The sequence below is a fragment of the Dermacentor andersoni genome, chromosome 4 (assembly GCF_023375885.2).
Source record: "Dermacentor andersoni chromosome 4, qqDerAnde1_hic_scaffold, whole genome shotgun sequence".
NCBI lineage: Eukaryota > Metazoa > Arthropoda > Arachnida > Ixodida > Ixodidae > Dermacentor > Dermacentor andersoni.
The window spans coordinates 30,078,650-30,104,346 of NC_092817.1; the positions used below are offsets into that span (position 1 = coordinate 30,078,650).

The following is a 25,697-nucleotide window of genomic DNA, read 5'->3' on the forward strand; positions in this document are numbered from 1 at the left end:
CATGGTGGTTGTGGCGTACGCGGCAACTGCGTTCGAATGGTGGAGGAATGCGAAAGTTCTCGTGTGCAGTGCTTTGGGTGCCTGTTACGTAAACCCAGGCAGAGAAAACTAATCCGAGACCGTCCACCGTCGTAGCACCTGCGTTACTCCAGGGCATTAAACTCCCTCAGTAATCATCATTCAATCGAGCCTTGTCAACTCAGGCGCCATTGAACATAGGAGCTGCGATAACGTCAACGTAACATCGCAGGAGACACCGAAGCGCGACGCGAAATTGCTGGAGTGACGTTATACGATCCTGCTGTTTCTTGCCTTGCAGAGAACGGTATTGGGCAACTTTCGGCGTGCTACTTTTGGAATTGAAAAGCATACTCGTTGCACAGAACGAAACTCAACCATGGAAGCTTATTCCTAACAAGAAAGAAAGAAAGAAAGAAAGAAAGAAAGAAAGAGCCCCTATACAAATGGCAGATACAGCAACGTACACCTGGTGTGAGCTGTTCAATTGAACATGGCCTAGAAGTGATTCCACAAAGCCACTTGATCCACACGAGTTGGGCTGACGGACCAAGTAGGTGAGCACGAAAGTTCCTCCTAGTACATGTGACGAAATATAAGCTGTGTGGACAAGAAGGCTTGTTTCCGCGAACGTTTTATTTTATGAACGAGACTAAGATTAAGAAATGTCCACTTTTTGGTCTCGCTGCTACAACAAAAACTCGCCCTTGCCAGTTATGTCTCCCCATATGCTGCACAATAACTCCGGGCATATGTACTTACGCAACCAGGGCAGAGTGGAAACCTCCAGTGGAGGAAGAAGTTTATTAGTAGCAGCCCTAGAGTTGCTGTTAAATTATGTACTCTGGGAAATACCAAGTACCTAAACAAGGTTTGTATAAGCGCAAGTATAGAGTTCTAAGTTATGGTACTCGAAAGCTTTGACAACGGACGGTAGATAAATGCGCGAGAAAGATACGCAGCCTCAAGTAATTGAGTCCTTTAACAACGAACAAAAGAAAACAAACTGTATTGTGGAAACAGACACCCGCTTACTACTAGAAATAGCAGCGAAATCCCAGTAAAATTGACAAAGATGGAGTCCCGAGAGAATAATTTGAGTTTAAAATGATTTATCGTTTCTCATTAGCTTTGCTCCCTTTAAGCGACGTGCACAAAGCTAAACCTCGATATGACGAAGTGAATGGGTCCAGATAATTATTTCACTAAATCGAGAGGTTCTTTAAAATAATAACATTTAAAACACGCACGCGAATACAACACTCACGTTTATTCAGGAGCGAAAAAGATGTAATTCTTCGTGCACTTATCGTATACAGCGAACGCGTTGAGCGCGTCTTGTTTCCCTTGATTGGAGTGGCACACCTTAACAGGTCAATGGCGTCAGGCACATGTTATATTCAGATTCAGATTCAGATAAAACTCGCCATACAAATATTTCAAGCCATAGTTGCCCCCAAAACGTCGTTAAATCGGGTGACAAGTTGAATTCACTTCTTTGTTTTGAATCTTTTGACGAGGTAGCACTATGAACTTGTGCCGGGAACTCAAAATAACTTAGTTCTAAAGTTTCGTAAAAAGGATTTACTTAATTCGAGGTTTCTCGACAGAAAGCAGTCTGTCCTGTCGCTGCTCAGCCAGGCACGAATGACGCCGCGTATAATCAGATCGAACGAACCTTGACACTAGTTATTTGTTTTATCTTAGCACATAGAAAAACAAAACTAAGTTTCTTGTCCTGCGAATAAGGCCTTAACAAGCAACACTTTGTGAGCACCGTACTCGTCAACACTTCCATCTGCATACGTACGTTAAACGAGCGGTGAAGCGATGAAGTGCATGGATGCCGTCGCAGCTGCGGCGAGCGACAGTCGCTCTTGCTCGTACATCGCGACCCGAACTCGCGCGGCATTGTTTCCTTTGGAGCTGGTCTTGTTCAGGATGAATTGTTTTCAGGCGCATGCGTACCTTCATTAAGCGTTTCGAAGCGCTTTGTTGCAGCGACTGCTTAGCTGTGTGTGGAAGCGTGCTCGGCAACAACTGCTAGCGCGCTTTGACAAAACCGCTCGTGAGCAATGAAGGACGCACTCGGGCGACCGCGTTAGCTCAATAAACGAACCAAAAACTGTGTAAAGGCGTGTTGCCACCGTGTGACAATCTTAAACAGGCTCTTTTTTTTTTTTTTTTTTTTTTTGAAAGCGAAGCTATTTCTGCCTGGCCCACCACGGTGTGTGTGACAGAGAAAGCGTTTACGGCATACAATAAAATAAGAAACCCTATATGCACGCCGGTTGCAAGCTTCAACAAACTGGCCTATATTAACACAAAAAAATGACTGATAAAGTAGAGCCAGTGGGATCACCTCCGTTCTCTGCACACGTGGAAGCAAGTGAAGCGATGCTGCAATGTGCGAGCAGCAAACGTCTTCATATAACGACACTCAAAATTATACAACCGAGGCCATTCAGCGCGTATGAAAAATCCAAACAGACTGAACCCGCGTTGACAAATTCTTAATTTTATCACGATAATTTGTCAACTGCGGCTGACATTTGCATTACGTACATTTCAACTGGAAATGTCAACAACGTGTCGTGTTAATATACCCACCGGCCACAGTTACACATATATACCAGTGGCACATATTTTTAGACTGCACAATCTGCGGGATCGGCCCGCGAAAACACCGAGATCCACGCCAAAGACTGGGTTGACTCGGAGAAGAATGCTTCGCATTAAAGTTCTGCTTCGCCAGATTAATATATCCACCAACCCTGGAATCATTTAATCCTAGCCACTCCCACGCGGCTCACGTGTAACCTGGCCGATGTCGCTCGAACTGTTGCTCTCGGTTGTTTACACAAAAATCACCCATCCCTTCGATCTTCTCCGTCGCGCCGCATTCCACCAACGACACCTGCTGGAACACCAATCAACAGGTCGCCTTAAAAATGCAATGTGGCGCCACTTGCGCGGATATTTGTTTGTTTGACAGAGTATCTTTTTGTTTAATTTTGGGCTCTTCCGTCCAGAGAATATGGGAAGAGCGGCCACACGCGTTGGAATGCGGTGACAACATAGTTTACCGAACTGCAGTCCGGTAAACTATTACCTTGTGCCATGACCGGACTGTAGTCCGGACATGGCACGAGGTAATAGGCGCTGCTTAGTTCGATTCGCGGCCACATCTCTCTGAGGTGGGGTGAAAAAATGTGTCTCGCTTTGCGTCCCCGTTGAAGAACGCCACGTAGTGAAAATAATATAAACTTTCCATTACGGCGCCTCTCACAGCCCTTGTGTAGCGCTTTGGCACTAAACCCCAACGATCGATAGCTCGGCGTATACGTGCCTTCGCCCTCGCACTTGCGGGTGGTTGATGCTCCGCCGCCGCTAGCTCTCCCGACAACGCCAGCAGTTATCACACGAAGGTGCCAACTTGCGAGACCTGCGCAATCGACAATAGAGTGCGTAAATCCAACTTTAATAGATGGTTACGAGGTTGGTCCCAAAAGTTCATGCCCTGAGTCAGCAAAAAAGTGGGAGACGGTGCAGCGGTGCCGCTTTCTCCACTATAAACTAAGGACTAGGTTGACCTCTAGTACGAGCCGGACTGCTGTATGACAAGGCACAATATTATGCATACGCCTTTTTGTGCAACACAATTTTAGTCTTTGTCGAAATGGAGATCGGCGAACAGTCTCGTTACAAAGAATCGACCAATATCGAATTTCTTGTGAAATTGGGCAAGAGCGGTGCAGAAATTCGTCAAGCCTACGGCAAGGATGTCCTGAAGGAAAGAACTGTGTTCGAGTGGGTGCAGCATTTGCGGGAAGGCCGCGAAGGCACCAAGGACAATGCAAGATCAGCCCCCATCCTTCATAACCTCGTGCGAAGATGAAAACATTGATCGTTTGCGTTCTCTTGAGTCCAGTGTGCGCCGACTGATTGTTATAATGATAGCAGCAGCTCTTTTTGTTTGTCAAAATTGTCCGTTCACAGGATATTGACAGAAATTTTGGAAACAAAAAGAAAGGAAAGAGAGAAACGCAACTGCCGACTCCCGAGCAAAGGTTGCGACGAAAAGAATGTTGCATTGATCGAAGAACAGCGACGAATTCTTGCAAAAGTTAGTCACCGGCAACGAAACATGGATTTACGGATGCTTATAATTTACGAATACACTGTGATGAAGTCACACGGCAAGGGGTTGAAAAATAAAGGCGATTAAAAAGCCAAATAAAAAAAAGTGCGTGGGAGCGAAAATTAGCATGCTGACCGCGTTTTCTTGAGTGCCATGAAATCGTGCACCACGAAGTTGCATCTGAAAGTCAAACTGTTAGTTGTGTGCGATCAAATTTCTCGAAAGAAGGGCGAATTGGTTCTCCACAACAATAACGCACCTGCGCGCGCACTCTGCATTGACAGTGCGCGAGGTTTTCGTACGCAATTCTGTGCTGGAACACTTTCCATATACGCACCGTATTCAAAGCACCGTGCAACTTTTTTTTTTTTTTCCCAGACACAAACTAGTGCTCCGAGGGCTGCATTTCCGAGATTTCACGACAGCTTAAAAAAAAAAAAAACGACATCGCTGCTGAAGTGCTTAACAGAAGAGGATTTCGAAGGGTGCTTTCCAGCAATGGAGGGAGAAGTGGAAGCAGTGTATTGTAGCTTGAGCCCAACAGGGAATGTAGGACGACAGAGGAGACGAAGACACAGCGCTCTAGCGCTCCTTGACATCCTGCGTGCCCTGCTGCGCTGTACCTCAAGTTATGCAGTACGTTAAATATGTCGAATCTCGAATGGGAAGTGATATGAAGGTCACCAGTGATCACGCTGATGTATCTGAAAAAATGTGAACTTTCTTTTTAAACGTACTGCGCTAACTTATGGGGCACACCTCGTAGGTGCCCATTTGATGGCGTACTCGGAAATTTTTATTTGGAGATGAAAGGTGTCTGTGTGCGTGTTTACGGTTACGTGATTACATGGTGCACACCACCTGAACACTTAGAGTGGCTATACATCGACTGCTATACAGGGTGTCCCACGTAAGTTGAGCCAGACATTAAATATATGCACATAACACGTAGATCGGCGGAAAATAAGCGCACTGGAAAATACACACAACAGCCGAGAAAGGCACAGGACAGGCGCTAACTCACACCTGTTTTATTTGCAGCCACACCGGAAAAGATATGCGGAAAGGATGACATGCGCAGTGCATAACAATGGAAAAAACGTAGTGACAAGGCAACCCAAATCATTAAACCTATAACACACGTTCAAGAAACTTGATTTCTGCCCTGAAGAGCTTCACAGACGTATCGCTCACATATTTATCCCCCCTTCTCCTGATATAAAAGGCTTCCAATTATTCAGGCGCAGTCTTATCGCGATCTTTGCCTAGGATTCTTATATCACTCAGTCGCGGTTCACACGCTGTGCAGTTGGCGCAATGATCAGCCAAATTTGTCCCACCTCCCCTAATAGCCCTTAATGATTTGGGTTGCGTTGTCACTACGCTTTTTCCATTGTTATGCACTGCGCATGTCATCCTTTCCGCATATATTTGCCGGCGTGGCTGCAAATAAAATGTGAGTTAGCGCCTGTCCTGTGTCTTTCTCGCCTGTTGTGTGCGTTTTCCGGAGCGCTTATTTTTCGTCGATCTGCAATGCACCATATAGCCTGTATGCAGGTGTTGTTAAACATGAGACGTCGCTGGATAGAACCAAGGTAATGTTTGCCATCACTTGGAGATGCTCAGGTTATATTTTTTTTCTTTCAGCCTAATTATATTATTCTTAATTCATTAATCAACTTCTCAAATATTGAAAGGTGATAAAAAGTGTCAATGACAACATTGTAGAGCAACATGAAAAACTGCCCATAAAACTTTCTGTTGCTCGATACGTGCTACATAAAACTGTTTTTCCGAGCGTGAAAGTAGCCCGCGAACACACACAAAGTGCCTCGAGCGGCCAGTGTCAATGACAACATTGTAGAGCAATATGAAAAACTGCCCATACAACTTTATGTTGCTCGATACGTGCTACATAAGTGTCAATGACAACATTGTAGAGCAACATGAAAAACTGCCCATACAACTTTCTGTTGCTCGATACGTGCTACATAAGTGTTTTTCTGAGCGTGAAAGAAGGCCGCGAATACACGCAACTCCCTATACAACTTTCTGTTGCTCGATACGTGCTACATAAAACTGTTTTTCCGAGCGTGAAAGTAGCCCGCGAACACACGCAAAGTGCTTCGAGCGGCCAGTCACGCGACAATCTCTCTTTAGCTGCGATCTTGTGACAATAAGTAGTACCATGTAGCGTATACACTGTGCCGCCCAACCTTACCAGATTAGCTTGCGCTGTCAACGGTCTACGAAAACATGTGTGAAGGAAATAACTAATAGGGTGCGTTAATTGTGCAACACAAGTGAAAATAGTCAATCCAACACGTGATCACGTCACGGTAAGATTGTCTTCCACCGCCGCCCTCAGCGCACGCTCTTCCGAAAAGACAACGGGTGCGACAGCAGCATGCGGCTGCCGCACTCGAACGTTGCAACGAAGACGATAAATTTATACGTTGCAATGCATGACCGGAGTTACACAAGCATATCGGAAGAAAACGTGCATAGAGCATTTGGAAAGGCACCCCCCCCCCCCCCCCCCCAACGAGTGCGCGTCAATTAAAACCTACCAGGAATCAAGCACACTGGGCTGTACTGGGCAGTCTGCCAAAATAGGGTCACGTGTTGGGCCGACCTTTTGTGGGAGAAACTGCATAGAGCATTGTCTTCAAGAAGAATTTGCTTGCGTAGGCTGGATGTGTGACGCAATCCTCCACCCTATAGTTTACTTCCTTCCTCCGTGTACGCTGGTCATGAAAACGTTGCGCGTGTTGCATGCCGCAGACCTCATATGCTCTTCTCCAGAATGCTCGGAACAGCGTCACATATTAAAATGAGATCTCCTAACGACAAGCTATGTGCGTGCCAAACGGGTAGTTCTAAATAGAAGGATCTAAATGGGCGGCTTGTGCCTAAAAGCAGAAGCACCTCGTGTGGTGAAGCCGACCACGACGGCTGCATGCTGTCGAAACCGCAAAGCGGTGCCGTCCACTGTCCCCGACACCCCGTGCTGACAACGGTGCACAAGCCTTACCGGCACAGTGCGACTCTACGGAAGCCGCTCAGCAGGGACGGTTGCTTCCCTTGACCCTGCTTCAGGAGCCGAATTCTTCCCGAAGGCTTTGGGTTCTTGATGTTCGCAAAGGTCCTTGTTGCCCTAGTTCCATGCTTTAAAATGCCCGTGCCTTGAGTGATCGAGGCACTACGAGGGCGCCGTGGATGGAGCTGTCTTGACATCGCCCACTTAATGGCGATGCTGATAGCGAGACACCGTTTTGACTAATTTCCGCATGGCCGCGTTTTGTCAAGCGCTCTTCTTCCGAAGTCGAACACATATAGCGCTAAAGCACAGTGCCTTGAAGGCGCGCACAGTTTAATGCGCAAGCTTTTTCCCGCCAAATTAGGGTGCCTCGGCAAGATAAAAGACATTCTTTTACCTTACCGCCGAAGCCGGCTAACGAGGACAGGCGAGGTGGTCCGGTGCTTATCTGCGCCTCACAGTTGGTGCGTGGAGCGAAGTCGCGTGGTTCGCGCTCGCGCAGTTCCCGTGGAAACAAGTGCTCGATCTGCTAGAGCATCTGCGCCTTTTGTTCTCTATTTTTCACTTGCACCAGCGCCATGAAAGCACAGCGCGGCGATCAAGAGCAAACAGATGACGAGCGGCGAGTGAAGACGCGTGCGGTGAGGGCAGGAGGAGTGTCGTTATCTTTTAGTTTATTCAGGGGGCTTCCGCCAAATAACGCATGTTCGCCCTCTCCGGCAAAATGACGAATTAACGACTACCGCCGTGAGCTGCCTACCCTGTCTCAACACAGCATAATATTATGAAAAGTGAACGAAAGTAAAAAATAGCAGAGACGAATTCTCCAATGACATGTTGGAGTAGGTAAATACACGTTTCGTGCCTGAATTCGGTGCAGCCGCATAATCATACCTACATAACTATCGCTAAATGTGTTTCACAGCTTATCCAAGGCTTGTGTTGCTGTCCTTAGAATGACAAACTAAAAAAATCTACATTTTGTATTTGATTGCAATCTGCATTGTAAAAACACCACAAATGGTATGTCGAATATGCTTTTCTTCCTCTCTCTTTAAAGTGTCATGTAGGAAAACACACTATAATAGTTGTCTGGTAAATTTCCTGAATACATGAATTTCCGATATTATTTGTTGGTGGTGCTGAAAACACCTTGCAGTCCCTTTATTTTAATTTTTGCCGAGACCCACAAAGCTGGGAGAGCCCATAAATATGTAACAGTGATTACATGCATGTCACGCAGCAAGCAACAACTGAATCGTGCTACGACAAAAATTAAACGTTTTTTTCTCGCAGCTGGAGTTTCCATTGGCATTTGCACACAAGTTGGAACTTATTTCCCGCAATACTACATAAGTTTACCTCAGGACCGAGAATAAAATGCATCCCTTAAAAAGCTTTGTCAATCTTTGCTGACGGTGCAAATTAACAGATGAGATCTTTCAGTTATCTCCACAACAAAAAGCGATTACAATTTAGAATTTAGAAAAAGCTGTGCAACTTACTGTGCAGTCAGGGAATCAATATGCACACAAAAAACACAATCAGTAAAATTGTGTATGTTTATTCACAAACAGGGTGAACATGTAAAAATACATTTCTTCATGCTATTTACTTTTAACAATCCAAGCAACAGTGCTCTTCACAAGGGTTTTGGTGCTCAAGTGTAAACAGTAAAAATGGACGGAATACAGATTCTGGTGGCCAACAAGCACGTAGAGAAAGTGCTGCACAACGTGGCCACTCTTAGTGTTATCTGTTTTAAGCAAAATAAATCAGCACATTCTTAAAACATGATTGCTTGCAGCGAAGTACTAAGTGAAAGATGGACACAGAATGCATAAAACAATTGGCATAAAATCAAATGACTGTGATACAATGTTCAGCAAGAAAATAAAGAACTCCATAGTAAGCAGCATTATAACATAGTTTGTACATGTGATCAAAGTCCCCAACAATCTTGCTTGAACATTTCTGTGCCAAAAATAACAATTCATAAAAACTAATTTCACATGCCCACTTAATGTTCATAAATGCATCCACCAAAATGAATCAAAACAATGCAACAAATTAAAAGTATAAGGCACATAAAAAAGTTGTCAACGTGGTTTGGAATGTCACAAAATTTAAGGGATCATGCAACGTGTTTCGAACACGATAAAGAAACTTGCTCAGTCACTGTGTATTACTATCATGAGCGTCTGAGCTAAATATTTCTGTGAATCCACTGAGAGTCCACAATTTCATTTAAAAGGCTGCCTCCCATTTCGTTCAGCTTTTCAACACCCCTGGCAACACAATGGCTATGGGGCAGATTTGTTGAAATGCCATGGGTAGAAAGCAAAACCGAATTGGAGGAATGTTATAACTGACAAGCAGTGGTCAGATCTGATGGTGGAAAATCATACCATTGCACATTACAATAGCCTCAAAGATTTGTAGCCTGATGCTACACATCTCAGCTTGATATGTAGATCTGAAGGCAACATCAATACAAAAGTAATGGTGGATAGATCAACACTGTTGATCATGTTGGCAGCATCGTTCCATGTGGGTGTGGTGCATAACATTGAGTGCAGTAGGAATGATGAAAAGGAGGAGGTCAGAAGGGTGCATTAGTGGCAGCACTTCTTGCTGACAATTTCATTAATGCATAGCTCCTTCCAGAGCTTTCTATTGGAAATGATTTGTGAGGATATGCCTTTTAGCATCAGTTAAATTCTACACTTTCATTAAACATGTTGTAGAACCCACTCTACAAAAAAAAAAAGAGAAAAAAAAAGGAGAAATTTCTAGTGTTATGACAATGTTGGATAGTGCTAAAGAATGATAGTATAATATCTGGTGAAGGAAAAGCTGATAAAAATGTGGGCCAAATTTTTACATGTTCCTAACCTCACTAGAGAAGTCACCATTGTATTTAAGTTACATTAACCATTGTATTTAAGTTACATTACGTCAATTCTGAAAGCTTCCATAGTCAGCTGCCGTCAGTGAAGGAGTCGTTACCAAACGAAACGGCTCCTTTCGCGAAGATGGTTAAAGGGAGCATTCAGAAAACACCTGCTTCTTCCATCCATGCTTCATGGTAAGGAGGCATGAAGTGCCCCTCACATAAGGTTAAGAAGTGTCCAGAGGAAGGGAAGGTTTTATCATTTGGCCCAGAGGGTAATTAATGGTGCATAACACTACTCTCCATTAGCAGTTACTTGAAGAGTATTAAATGTTGCGGGTAATATACACAGCCAATTTTGGGAGCAACATGGATTATCTACCAGGGTGTGGCCGATCTAAAGAAAAAAGATTGTTTTTGATCAGAGTTTGACTCTTCGGAAGTATACACCGGGAGCAGACTATAGTCCATAGATTACAGTACAAACCATTACAAGTTCTTTACAAAGCTACTGAACTTAGACAAACGCAGGAACATGAAATGACAGTTCACAAACTCTAGTGAAATGCAGCAATGTTATCAAAAAGTCGCAGTTTCGCCCGAAAGGTGAAGCATCGATTGCGACAACAAATTAGTGGACAGCTAGCTATACGAAATAAGGATAGTAGTTTTATCGGCCATATGAATTTGTAAACATTGGCACACTAACTAAACTAACATCTCACTCAATGACTGCGGAAGCTCGCTGGTCATGAGGAAGCACGGCAGCAGCAGCGAGCGAATTTACCTTTGTGCTGCATCTTGCATCAACGCGAACTAAGCTGCAAAAAGGCAGCATGCAGTGGACTCTGTCCCCATCACAGATGGCTTTCAAGATACAGAGACATGGACGGCCGCGCACATGCCCAGGCTGTCCGGAGTAGAATGCGCCCCCCCCACCCCCTCACCAGCCCCAAAGCCTTGCGCGTAACGGAAGATGGCACAGTTCCTCTCCGCTTTCCTCGCTTGCGTGCGCGAGATTAAGCTGCGTTCACCGGCTCACCCTCGCACGCTTTCACTCGCACAAACAGCATACGGCACGCGGCAACTATTTTGTTGCCCTTGGATTTTATATGGAACCTCACGGCGACAGCAGATATGCACCTGGAGTGTCCATATAATTTCTATCACAATAAAAAGCCTTGAAATATGATTGAATTTGCAATGAGATTCATTTTGGTTCATGGCTTGCCCACAGCACAATATCCAAATGCAGCTTCGCATCATTACACTGCCAGCAAGTCTTGGTTGTGCAACCGTAGTTGAAATGTGTCATGCTCCCTTAAAACCCACAGAAGAATCTTATTTCATGCATAGGCTACCACACTTTCAGATGTGCAAAAACAATCTCAAAGCATCAAAGAAGCCAAATGAGTCCACTCATGACAACCCATACACAATGGATGCTTACATGTAAGCAACCAAAAAGGAAACATATTACAGCTTTTCGAAGTATTACAAACATTAGGTTTCCGCAACAAATGAGAAAATCTGGGATGTCACAAATGCATATCAAAGTATGCAAGATGGTGATAATTTAACATTTTAAAGGGTAAGTCGCCTATATTTACTGACTGAAATTCCTGAAAATGTGTCGTATATTCTCAATGGGAGCCACTTTTCAATAAGCAAAGCAGTTTAGAGAAACCAAATGCGAGAGTAAAATAGTGTTAATAATGTGGTTGTAAAAGAAACAAGACCACTCGCTACACAACCTCAAGCCACTTTTCACATGTCTGTGGCAAAGCAGTTGCCTTTGCACACCTTGCAATGTTCATGTACTTATGTTGAACTAGTTTCTGTTAACTACACTAAATGTGACAGATTGAAAGTCAAAAGCCACAATATGAAAATCTACCGTAATTGCTCGAATCTAACGCACACAATTTTCCCAATGCAATGGTTAAAATATTGCGTGGGCGTTAGAATCTAGTACGACCCTAAATATGTGTTACCATATCGCCATCGGCATTTGAAAATGGCCGCCTTGTACGCGCTTTAAGCGTAGCTGCCGTACCTTGCTCCATGTGCTGTAGTACGTATGGTTAGGTTAGTCCACCGTCCATCTTCTCGTTTTCTGCGTGTGCTCTATCAGAATGGAAGTGCCAACTGCGAAGACACACCGAGTGTTCCTCACGATGATGCAATTAAAAGGAAAGTGATCATGTGTGTGGAGAGGGGTGTTCGTAGTTCCTGAAACATGTGTGCGGGATTGGCGCAAACAGGAGAAGCGTTCTACTCCGGTGCCTGCTGCGTAGGCATGGCTGCGCGGCCCCTATCTTGAAAGAGATCTGCGATCTGAAGACAGTCTACGCACCTAGGCGCACCGTGCTGTGTTCTCGTCGCTTAGTTCACGTTGAAGTGAGAGGCTGCACAAAGGTCAATTTGCCCACTTCTGCTACTGCACCTCCTCACTCCAGCATTCTCATAAAAAGTTTACACAGTCATTGAGTAAGGTGTGTTCATGTTTGCTTGCGCACGCGTGACACCATGCTTGTTAATTTAGTTAGGAAACGAATGTTTAAAAGTTTAAATGGTCAATAAAACTACTATCCTTACTTTTTGTATAGCTGCCTATTAATTTTCTATCGCAATCGATGCTTCACCTTTCGGGCGAAACAGTGACTTTTTTTATTAATCGTAACTTTAGTACATTGGGAGTAAATCTTTGTTTTTCCAAATGAGAGAAAGTTGTATTTCTGTATGAAATAATGAGGTGCGCGGTATTGTAAAGGATTTTTGTTTTTGTAGGTCACGGCAAAAGGGTGTGCGTTAAAATCTAGGATGTTTTTTTTCTTTCTTTTTGGTCATGGAAAACGGGTGCGCATTAGAATCGAGTAAATACAGTATTACATAAAGGACCACACTTTGGTGAATTGCTCAAAGGAAGAAACTGCATTCAGAATTTTTATGTTCCTAGTTGTTTGGCTGGAATACACATGTAACACACATTGGTAGTACATTACAACGGGAATGAAAACAGCCTCAGTATGCCCAATTTCAAAGAAGCGCTAGAGATTCTTACTCCACAGGTGGGTGTTGCCCTAAGAAAACAAAAATGCTAAAATGCAGGCCAGTGCAGACAAAGCCATGAAGTGCCATATAATACAAACGAACAAGTCAATGTACGGTCACCCTTTACAAGCTACTATTTGAATGACAGCATCTAATTTGGTTATTTAAGAAGTCTCTGAAAACATAAGACAAAATCTTACACAGCCTATCGTGATTAAAGATCATATAGACACAGCCTTCTATCATGTGTACGTGCACCTAAATGACATGAAAATCAGTTTAAAGTTGTCACACGAAATGTGCCACAACACTTCTGGACAGCTATGTTGGTATTCGAAAATTGGCCAAAACAATTTGTTTTAGACATATGAGGTAGAAAGCAGAGCACAGGGCAGTAGAACTCTGGACTTTTTAGGATCAAATCATTTATGTATAATTTACTCAGAATTACTGTTATTTATGAAGTGCTGTCCCACAGGTACATAGCGTGTTCAGATCAAAATCGTTCTTTAGTACACTTCAGTAGGATGATGAAAGTGTAGCATAGATAAAGTTTACAAAAGAATGCCATCTCACTGTGAACAACATGCTTAACTGACTCGATAGCTTATGAAAAAAACTACAAACCTTACAAAGCTATTTCAAGACATAACACCATCAGAAAGTGCGAAACTGCACACACCACTTACTGAAAAGCAAAAGAGTTAGGAATAGATTACTGTCTTTGTATATGAAGGCTACATATACTCCCATAAAATAAAGATTTAAAGCCAAACTTTACTACAAAATGTTATACAAACTATTGTGTGTGCTCTATGCCGTAAAACGATTCAGTTTAGTTTTACTCTTGTCCAACAAAGCAAACTTTGTTCACTTGTCATACTGAGGCCACATATAAAAACAACTGCCTCTCATTTGTAAAAGAAAAAAGCAGTGTCTGTACAACTGGTCATTCATTCCAGCTTATCCTATGACCATACCACAGCATATCTGGTACTAGTGGCTTGTAAAATGCAACCAATAAACATATATTCATGTAATAGAACTTCACAGAGAACAAAAAGGCCAGCAGTTCACTCTTATGCTGATGCTGTAGACAATGAGCCCTTGGCACTAGTTGTGGACTGAAAGCTGATGTTGTGCGGAGTCATGCTGTGAGAATTCTTCATGGAGTCAATGGAATGATGAGAAACAGATCGTGATGCATTGAGGCTGCTCAGAGTTCCGAGCTAAAAAGAGAACGAGAGAACAAAGAAGAACAACATTAACAAAGACCACAAGGTTACAAATGAGTGGCTGTTTGTAACTAAAAATTTTTTATATAAATTATTTTCTGTTCAAATAGTGCCACTACTATAACTTCAGCACTGTCCAATACACCTACGCGTCATGCAAATGCTCTCTACTAATTCTTGAGCTGGGATAAACTGGAGCGATAATGTACGTTTCGATGGTAGTGGTCTCAAAAGGATGCAAGGGTTTCCTGCATCTGTTTTTGTTTACACTTTCAGCCACATGCACAGAAAAATAATGTGGGCTTAAATTCTACCCTAGAAACGTGAAGGCGGACATTATTTAAACCAACCACTAGCACTATTTTACAAAGACAATGTGGTGTTATTGACAAGCCACAGAAAGAAACCTGAAATATATTTGTTTTATTATCTGTTTCGAAGAGGACCGAGTCTTTGGGAGTGTTACAATACCAAGGGATCAGGTCACAGCTCCAGAGAGTGCTTACTACAGACGCAGTATGTAACCTAGACATAGCCATGCCAACTATTCTCAATTACGTCCAGAGATTTGGGAAAGAACTGTACACAAAAAAAGTTATGCACCATGTTTTCCTTGGCTCATGGGCGCTGTAAGCTTTCAGCCACCTTGAAATAGCCGCGCCATGTGGAAAGTTGTAGTGGTACTATGGTTGACCTTCGGCAATTCTGGTATATGCCTGTAGGCCTACCAGCAAGCCCTGAAGACTAAGCAGCATGAAGTCATACTGCCTTTGGTACCCGCAGTACTACATTAATTAAACCTTTGCAACTCTATGTACACAATTGTGCACATTCTACAAATGCAATAATTGCAGCATATTTCTTCAAAGCTAGGCATATTTAATTTACCCATACGTTGTGCTTCTGCTCTGTTAATTTGCATGTTTACAGAGCCATCTGACTAAAGAAGCATTAATTATTTACCGAAACAAACAGCTAGGTCACACCTGTGGTAGCTACAGCTGGTAAGCGCAAATAATTATTTTTTGTTTTTTGCATTTCTCAAGTGTCCTGCGATGTTTACAAATTTGTCAAATGTATGAAATTCTTCAGACTGCACATGTACAGTAGCAGACCGATTTTCCAGACCTTGAGGGGACCGAAAATAGTCGAAATAAAAGAACAGTCCAAAAGATCCGCGAGTCGCAAAACCAAACATTATTCCAGCTAAACTGGACTGAAGATGTCACGGATGGTCCCTTGTTTTAAATTCCTGCTTTTTGTAACGACGTCTGCTTGCATCTGTGCAAGCGTCATGTTCTCATCATGCACACTAGACAACAATATTAGAGCGTTGACGTCTTGTGTTGATGGTTGCGGGCGGCCGGAGGTGTCGTCGTCGGAGTCAGAGTCTTTTCGTAACGGTGCAGTCACCTGGCGCACAATCTCGTCGTCCGTAAGCTCCACGCACAACTCTGTTGTTGTCGATCACGGTAAACTCAAGAAAAATAACACCAGCGGTAAGGTCCATCCCACTGCTGCGCAAGTCGGCAATCAGCTGCTCGCCGGTGTAAATGTCTTCAGCAGTACTGTTTGCTTCTTCAGTAACGGGCTCTTCAAAGTTGTAAAATCCAGCATTCCTAAAACAATTTGCAATTGTCGAAGGCTGAACAGCCTTCCAGGCGTCCGCTAGCATACCGAGTGCCAAGAACAGGTTAATGGAGTACGTCTTCCCGTTGTCAAAGCACACGACTATGCAGTCAAGTAAACGGGCCCGGTAGTGCACCTTGAGGTTTTTAATGGCCCCTTGGTCCATTAGCTAGAGCACACTCATTGTATTCGGCGGCAAGAATTCAAGACAAACAGCTTGCAGGTTGTTTACGGCGCCATGCGCCCCGCAGTTGTCTACGACCATTGCCACTTGTCTCTTCTGACGCTGAAACATCCTTTCCAGACGGCGGACATCATCTTCGAACAAGCTTTGTGTAATCCAGACCTTTGTATTGCTGTTGTACCACACAGGCAGGTTCATTGCACCCTTAAAGCAAAGCGGGTTTTTCGCCTTCCCTATCGCTAGAAGGGGCAGCTTCTTGGTGCCAACCGCACTTGCCCCGACCATGACAGTTACCCTTTCCTTACTTGCTTCCCACCAGTCTCGTTAGTAAAGGAAAGAGAATGGTCCGGCAGCATTTTGAAGAATACGCCTGTCTCGTCACAATTAAAAAAATCTGCAGGAGCATAACTCTTGTAGCAGAGCCTTCAACTAACTCATCAGGTAATCCGTGACAGTAGATTGATCCCCGGAACCGCTTTCCCCCTAAACTTTCTTGAAAGAGACTCCGTGCCTTTTCTTAAACCCACGGATCCACCCATTGAAGTGAGCATCTCTGCTTTCTGCTTGAGCATGTTGCCTGAAACAGGGAGGTTCTTTGCTAAGACTCCTTTCAACCACAGCTGCAGGGCTGCACAGCTGCAAGCTTCTGATGTTGTCCTTTCCGGTCATTTTTGTAGTTTTGCAGTGCAACTGGTCGACTGCAGACGTGATCTTTGTTTTTCATGTAATCAGACAAGGTCTTTTTGGAGATATTAAACTCCTTCATGACGTCGACTTGGGTCCGCTCTTGCTCGATAAGCCTGATGATGGTGGCCTTTTTGTCCAGCGCCATGGTCGAATATTTTCCACGCTTCTTCGACACATTTGGTTGTGGCGGGGGAAGAGAAGGGGCCATGGCGTTGAAAACACGTCGGCGTTGCGCTGAATGAATGGCCGCAACACACTGAAGTAGCGATGATATGTTGTATGGCGGCTAGTGATGGCAGGCGATGATTTCAACTGCACTGTACTGGTTAAAAGGTGGTAGATCACTGCTGGACAAAAATGTCCGTGACAACACCTACGACACCAAGGCAAAACTGATGATGATGGTGGTTATCATGAGCATTACCTGGTGTTCATAGGTGGTGTCCAAAACTGCCCGCGCATAAATGGTTTCCGGCTCTAAAAATCGCTTCCGCCGCAGGCTACAGGCAAAAGCATGGCCTTTAAGATCGACGTTTCTTACAACAGGCGCCACCGTCGCCACGTGGATTTGTACTTCGCCTATACTTGCTAATCAAATTACTATACCGATCCATGCCAATTCAGGTCTGATCCGAAGCTAGTCAGGCGGCTCAAGATTAAAAAAAATCTTGTCCGGAAAATCGAACTTCTGGCTTTATGTTGTCCGAAAAATCGGTCGCGAAAATGCATTATCTCTATGGGAACCCTGATGGTGCATTTATGAAGTCAAGAATATCCATCAAGTCTGAATTTTTGGAGTCCGAAAAATCGATCAGCTACCGTAACAAGGTTTGTAGCCTTGCTCCTAAGAGTATTTTGCCAGCAGTGGAATTAGTGCATGGTTACAAATGTGTACAAAGCGTGAAAATGGACGCGAAGTAACGCCCCGCTGGTACTTATGCTCTTTCTTGTGTGTACCCTGCACAACATTCTACAGGAAAAAGTCTCATAAGCAGAAAAGTCGCACAAAAGCAGAAAGGACGCTGCTTGAAGACATTGATTCCAGTAACGCATCAGATTTTGGTGAAAGCGATGGAAATGACGTTGACTAGGAAATACTCATTCGCAGCGTTCTTCTGACCACAAAAATAAAAAAAGCTGCTGGATATATTACAGCAAGAAAATACTTTTGTCAGCAAATGTTCAGAGGAACTTTTAATAGAGGAGACAATATTTTTCTCTGCCTAAGACGGAGTTCTGCAGCCTCATTGACAGCAAGATGAATCGTATATTCTATACAACTGCTTTGAAATGTATGTGCTTGAATCTCTTTTTGAGTATGTTGCAGAGCACACCTACACAGCATCTTGACATTCTGAAAATAAGCACATCTCACATCTGGAGAGAAAGAAAAGCTCTTTATTGCCCATTACGGGTTATCTAACAGGACAGATGACAAAGCTTCAAGTCGATGCACTTGTGACGAGAGTTTGCAGAGGTACTCATTGCATCTGAGCCAAGCACAAAGAAGCATTCAAAACTAGAACTTCAAATTTAAGGCCTATCGCCTGAACTTTTCTGGGAGAAAACGTGTTCAGTGGCCCAATCTCGATGCCCAGTACTATGCTGCTGTTGAGCAAGGGCCTGAATCTCGGGGAACAAGTACGTTCGTCCAGTTGGAATTGTGAAGGATGCAAGCGTGACTCAAGAATATTTTGCTGATGTGCCAGGTGTCACTGTGTCTTAGCAAGAAGGGGAGTCGATCCTTCAAACATTTTACAAATAGAATCCCTCTGCCAGCTACATGACCACTGAGATGCTTTGTACACAACTGAGTACACTTCCTTAAAAAATAAACCGTGTTCGTTTTTTCTCAACAACCTTGCGATTTGGTCTTATCTGATCACATAGACGGTTTCAGGCGAAAATAAAGTTTCTTTTGGGAGGAAAAGTAAACAGCATCTGAAAAGGTTAAATGAAGCAGTACAAAGGGACAATGACTGGTCTTCCTTTGAAGTTCAGGAAACTGTAGCAAGGCTTGCTTACCAGCACCACCTCAACGAGGTGCAGGATGGCGATTGGGCTAGATAGGTTTCTATTATAGAGAAATCTTCTGTTCCATAAACATATATTAAATAACACATACAAGATGCCTGATAGTGTCGTACATAGCCCCTGTCATCGAACTTGTTGAAGCACTCAAGCAAATCAATGGCAGACAGTCTTGGAATTCCAAAGAAAAAACTAGAAAGGTGGAAAAATCAATGAAATAGACTGCACTGAACCTGTATGTGACTGGTAACAAGAGTGATTTTGTAAAGGAGGTTTGTTTTATAGCAACTACAGGGCAGTGGGCTACTTATACGAGGCCTGCAGCAGAATTTCCCGATGTGTTTACTGGATGTGAAGTACATGCCCAACGTCGCCACAATTTGTTGCAACAATTTGCAGAAATACTTACAGGATGTTGTGCTGCAAAAGCCCAGCTTTGAAACTTGCAGCAGCTAGCAGACCCCCCCCCCCCCCCCCCTACTCATGTTCCACTAATCAAAACACTACGCAAAGCTACCACAAGAGTACTGGCTTTGTTACTTTGCTTTCCTAAAGAGGGTGAGGGTCCACACTGAGTCACTTGCCCCATGGTGTAACCAATTACAATTGAACCTCGATATAAAGAACCTCGACTTAGCAAAAGCCCCAATATAAAAAGCTTGTTTCATTTCCCAATCTTACTTCCATTAGACTCCATGTATTTTTCCACAGAACATGCATTTCAGTTGAACAAGCTATAAGCAACAATAAACTCCAACTGCCAAGTGAAGGACAGAATGCGTCACTGTGCCATCTATAGTGCAGTGCGAAAACTACAAGGAGCCACCATTTGTTCCTGTAATCTCACAGATGCTCCTAAATGCACCTGCGGTCAGTCCAAAAAGGAAAACACCAATCAGGTTAGATTCTGGAGTTTTACATGCCAAAACTACGATATGATTATGAGGGATGCCATAGTTGAGAGCTATGAATAAAATTTGACCAGCTGAGGTTCTTAACATGCACCCTAAATGTAAGTACCACTAGCATTTTTGCATTTTGCCCCTACTGAAATGCGGCTGCCACGACCGGGATAGAACCCGCAACCTCGAGCTCAGCAGCGTGACGGCGTAATCAATGGGCTAGCACGGCAAATCACACAAAACGGAACCAAAATTACCAGCACCTCGATAATGACACAAGGAACGTGTATTCTTTCTGCATCATAATAGCCATGTTACTTGGCCTCAGAAGGTACAGTAGGCAGTTTCCATTAAATATTTCTTGACTAGATCCTGTCCTCGTTGCACACAGTGCAGCTGCAAGAGCAACAGCAGAGGAGGCCTTTTCAAAACAGCACAAGCTACGTACACACTTTAGCTTCCGTCCAACAACCCCTTTGGGTATCACCCAGTCTTGAGTTCATCTATGGTGCCTTCCACTCACAATAAATGTGTACCTTGCATTGCTGCTTTGCGAACATTATGCCAAAGAGATGTCAGTGCTCATGCATGGTCTAACATGTTGAGCCATGCTCATCAGAAGCAAAAGTAGACAAACATTGCACTATGCTCTCAAAACTCGGCCCTTGGCAATTCCCAGAATATGCAGCACAGCCGTGGGAAGCATTCCTTCTTTCATGGCATGTTGTGGAAAAATTTTTTTTGCAGTGGTCATGTCTGCCGTGGTCAGTGTTTTGCTAATAATTCGTCAATCAGCAGTGAATTGTATAGTGAAACTTAGAAGTGGTGGCAGAAAAGCAGAGAGAAATCAGACAAGCTTTGGACATATTCTATCATGATCTGGTAGGACACCCACACTGCTGAAGTACTATCAGTATCAAAAGTGTATAGGGCATAGGTTGAGCAAAAAGGCTGAATTCTTTTCTGTGCATTTGTATTTGCAGGCTGTAACACAGTACAACACTGAGTTGACCACACTTGGCAGGGCAGACTAGAAATCTTGTATGCCGGAACATTCACCTTTTCAACAATTCCTGAACCCAGCAATCTTTTTATACCAACATCATGTATGGGTATACATATTTTCTTTAAACCTAGTGCAGTTCCTAGTCTTAATTAAGCTTGCATACGATAAATGGTTATCATGCTCACCTTCAGTTTTGCCATATCCTCAAGCCTTGTGATGTCTGTCAACTCCTGATAATTAGAATACACGATAAGCCAAGCAAATACCTGAAAAGAAAACAAGAGCGATCTGCTACAGTGAATTCAGATCACTGAACATCCCCAGTAACAAACAATGAAAAGTGCTTAAATCACATCGCTACTCGTTAAGGGGGAAACGCTGATATAGCAATTTCCTGCCTTAAAAGGAAGCTTGTGTATTTGAGACCCAGCTTGTCTAACCATGTAGGAACATAGGTTCTCATGCTCATCAATGGCCCGCAAGAAAAACACAGCGACTACAACATGCTTCTTCCCGTGAAGCCAGGTCAGCTCAGACTACTCAACATCTCAAGTGGGCAGACCAGAGCTCGCCTTGTGCCACATGCCACAGCCAGTCATTCTCCCAGCAGCCAACAAGAACAATGATAAATGCTTGAATGCATTTATCAGGCAATCGGTGAACTTACATAAATCAAATATGTTAGCTTGAAAATTAAATGACAAATTCTTTGAGATGCAAAAGAAGGAACATGCACCAAGGCCCTCAATTTCTAAAAAATAATTCAGGCACAATATCTTGAGGCAGCAAGTATGCAAGTAGGGCTGCAGCAATACTAAAATTTATTATTTTAGAAACCACATCTATTAGGAAACTTTTAACTTTGGCCTTTTAACTCTTTAATCGTGGAATTATTAAAGGTACCACAGCAAAAAATTGTTACAGGAAATTTTATCTTCTTTTAGCCCTCGTAATTGAATGCATTAGGCATATGCCATCTGCCTCCCTCCCACCCTCGTACCTCTGAAATTTATGTGTACCAGGGCACAAAATGACATGTGACAACACCCGTCTGTCACCCCCCACCTCACCCCGGTCAAGTGCATACCCTTAAACCCTGAAAAGAAATTTCTAGCTAGAGGCCACTTCCCATGACTTCTCTTCCTCTTAGGCAGATGTTGTCACTTATATCCTCCAGCAGAAGGCATGAGCAAAGCCCCTTCTTACTGCATAACAAGCTAATGCCAATTTCTTGCCAAAAAAACATGGCACTTTCCTGGTCTTTGGGCAACAAGTTGCTACAGTCATTGAGTACCCTAAATGCCAAAAGTAGCGAATTTGCAACATACCGTAGCAATAATGCTAAAGTTAACGGGACCCTGAAACGATTTTGACGATCTTGTACCAACGTACCGAGTCATTAGAGTAGGTCCTTCTGATCCTTCATTGACACATCTAAGTGTTCTGCGTAAGGCATGTAATTTATTATAATGTTTTAAAAATGTACCTCGCTGCCGATCGCAGCACATCGCTCGGCTGAATTTTAAGCCGCCCCTTTCCCATATGACGTCATTTCCCCTACTAACGTTAGTAGGGCGAGCTATCTCATTGGCTGCCCAGGGCGCGTAATCAATAATCTTTCCAACTTTAAGGAGAACAAATGTTGTTCGTAATAGTTGGAATGTTAGTTAATTCGTTTCTATAAGAAGAAAGTAGCAGAAAGAGAACGCACAAAAACAATTTCTCACTAAAGCACTGCCAGCACACAACAAGCATCGTCTGCTTGTGTTATAACGTGCTTCATTTTGACGAGAGCTCCGCGGCCAGAGTAAGTCTCAGTCTTTTCGCGAGCACCATGATTTCATTTTGTTGCATTGTGGGCTGCAAACGTAGTGACTGGCAATATGTCAAGCTGCAACATCGTGTCCCTCTGCAAGGTAGCAGACGAGTGGAGTGGCTGCAGCCCATTGTACTATCGCTATCCGATCTGCGCCAGGATTTGCGCATTTGTGGCCGTCACATTACACTGGATGATTACTACCACAACAGTGTTTCGAGAGTCTGGTATTCAGGTAAACGCAAGAGCAAGGGGACAAGGCCTGGCCGTTTGACCATGCCATTTCACGGAATGAGCAGAAGCGCAAACGTGAATGGTCTGTGTGATGGAGCCACCTGGTGGCACAGAGCTCAACCAAACACAGTAGCAGTAACGAAGCGTATTTTTTTTTGCCGCTGGTGTAAATTTTTCGCAGGAGCGTAATCGTTAACATGTTGTTTTTGTATATGTTTAAAATGTTTTACAATTGGTTAGAGCAATATTAGCTCATTGTTTGACTGGTTAAGCTCTGTGCCAACAGGTGGCTGGACCATGGAGACCAATCAGGCAGCTCATGGATGTCTACGCTACAGTTCCTTCATCAGCTTGACTTTATGCCTCCACCACTCTGTGGAAACGCCCAGCTCGCATGTGGTTACCAGAATACGAGACATGTTCGGCACTGCGACAGAATGCTCGCCACACACGCTACTTCGATAGCTGTTGCTTGGGGTCGACTGCCAAGCAGCTGGCGGAGAGGTTGGAGAGGCTTCGCACGCTCGCTCCTAGAGAACCAGAACTAGACGACACGACATGCCATCTTGACGCAGAGCTAGTGAAGGCAGAGCTTAGCCCCGATCACTTGACGAACGAGTTGAGGAGGGTAACTTGTTATCATCCGTAGCTCTTTTAATATGAAACGCTTCACACAAATTGTGGCGTGAATGATTAATTTTAGCTGTATCCTACGCGTCTATAAAAATTTTTCTGAACCGTTTCAGGGGCCCTTTATAGGGTCCCTGAAACAGTTCAGACAAAAATCAGGAAAATTGCAGTAATCACTCATTGTGAGTTATTTACAAAGCTGAGAACAAACTTGGTTTCAACATTATTGCTGCTGTGGTGACAAAGGACTTACATTCGCTGCAATCAGAACAATCCAGATGATAAGGACAGCTTGATGGTACGAGTAGTACAAGTCCTAAAAAATAAAGATAAATATAACAAACACCATTTAATTAATTTATTCCCTTAATTATTACACTGTGTCAAGTTCTACAGAAATTTGAGTATGTACACTAACACACAAGAAAGTGTTAAGCTATAGGCGCATGCTTGTGGAGTATGCTGCCAGTGCAGTACAGAAAATTGTCACTGGTTGCTGTACTACTGCACATTATCACTAGCTGCAAATGACAGCCATTTATTACAATTGTGGCCATGAGCTTGCAGCTAGTCATACTTATCAAGAAATAGGTGATGTGAAGAGTAGGCTCAAGTAGAGAGAGAGAAAGAGAGAGAGAGAAAGCAAGGAGGGTAAAGGCAGGGAGGTCCACCAGATGAAGGTTCGGTTTGCTACCCTGTACTGGAGGTAAGGGAAAGGAAGAACGGAGAGAGAAAAAGAGGAAAAGAGCAAACACTATGTGCACACAATAGGGCGACTATAATTGCTCAGTGAGGCTGGAGTTCTTTGAAAACTGCAGTAGCACACGTATATAGCTTTCTGTGCCAGTGACAGATGTGGCCAGAGTCCAAGAACCCAGTAGGCTTGGCGCAGTCTGTAGAGATGCACTGGACATCGTATTGAGGGCATGTGTACGACAGATGTTCGCTAATTTCTTCAGCTTCACAAGTACAGCATGTTGGTGTATTACCCATTCCAGTACACTAAGAATAATCGTTCGTAAATGGCATATTCAGCCATAGGTGGTAGAGCAATGTTGTATCACTCTAGAAGAGGCTATTTGCCACTTGTAGCCATAACAAAAGGTCCAGAGTATATGGTCTCCGTGTAACTATATCATCTACCAGTATGACCACAAAGATATGCAAGCTTGAAGAGCAAGCTTGCACATCATCCGGTAGGTTTGCCAAAGTACGTAGATTACACTAAGTAGATTTGGTATATTACGATGCAATCCCTCCATTTATGTCCTTGTGACTGCTCACTAACTTCTATCTAGAAGTTAGCCTGTGTAACCTTCATTTTCTCATCCTCATCAGCTTTCAAGAATCCATTTAGATCAAGCCAGAATATGGCATCAGCAATCTATGATACAGTAAAACCTCGTTAAATCGTACCCACTTAAACAGTAGTGAAGTCAAATCCCTGACTCAGCAGCCATTGAACATAATGTGTTTTGTATCCACATAAACTGTACCAGCTTATTGCGTACATATCGATTAACACGTAGTGCTTCCATTTATCGGCGCGCAAACACGGCGGTGCTTCGTCTCCATCGGGTGGCCCGACAGAACAAGCCTCAGAAATCTGAACAACGGCCTCCAAGCGCCCTGTGCGTTTGCGCATGAAGCCACATCAACATCATTTCGGCGCCGTCCCAGAGAGCATTGTGGCGTCATGTAAGCGAGGACTCGCATCATGCCGAAGCTCAGAAAAAAAAACGCTGGGTGCTCAGCATAGAAGAAAAATTAGACATCGCTCGTGCTGTCAAACGTGACACAAAGAAGTCGGCGCTGGCACGCAACATGAGTCTACTGTTGACTATGGTGCGTGGCATCTGGAATATGAAGAAGTAGCTTGGCAGTGCTGCTGCGACCGCGAATAGATGTCGTCTGCGAGGTTCGACTTTTCGCCATCGTTGCCTCTGTTATGCCGAAGTGTCGCCCAGCGACAGTGATAAGGATGACACGAAAACCGACAGCACGCGCGATTCAGGCCCGACAGTGGCAGAAGCTGCGCGTTATGTCAGCCTCACGAATGCAATCGTCGCGACGAGAACAGCACCCCGCATTGAAAAGGTGCCCCGCAACTTCTGCAACGCTACCGCGCACATGCACAGAGAATATGCAATGCCAGCGAGGAATCTGCCATGCGAGTGTTTGCCGAGAAAAAGGGGCA

General features: G+C 43.9%; 1 protein-coding gene and 1 pseudogene across 2 annotated transcripts in view; both read right to left on the bottom strand.

Moving 5' to 3' along the window:
- Positions 1 to 8,747: 8,747 nt before the first annotated feature.
- The window catches only part of pasi2 (Protein), a 39,515-nt gene continuing 22,565 nt past the window's right edge, over positions 8,748 to 25,697 (bottom strand). Inside the window, exons 5-7 of one of the 2 annotated variants that reach the window (XM_050183863.3) lie at positions 23,754 to 23,816; positions 21,006 to 21,086; positions 8,748 to 14,375 (exon numbers count right to left, since the gene is read on the bottom strand). In XM_050183863.3, the coding sequence (XP_050039820.1) occupies positions 14,226 to 14,375; positions 21,006 to 21,086; positions 23,754 to 23,816 (294 nt within the window). In that variant the 3' untranslated portion in view covers positions 8,748 to 14,225. Of the gene's footprint in view, positions 14,376 to 18,269; positions 18,372 to 21,005; positions 21,087 to 23,753; positions 23,817 to 25,697 lie in introns of those variants that run through there. The other variant, XM_055073555.2, reaches the window with a different exon arrangement.
- Positions 15,056 to 16,550, bottom strand: LOC140217092 (tigger transposable element-derived protein 4-like; annotated as a pseudogene).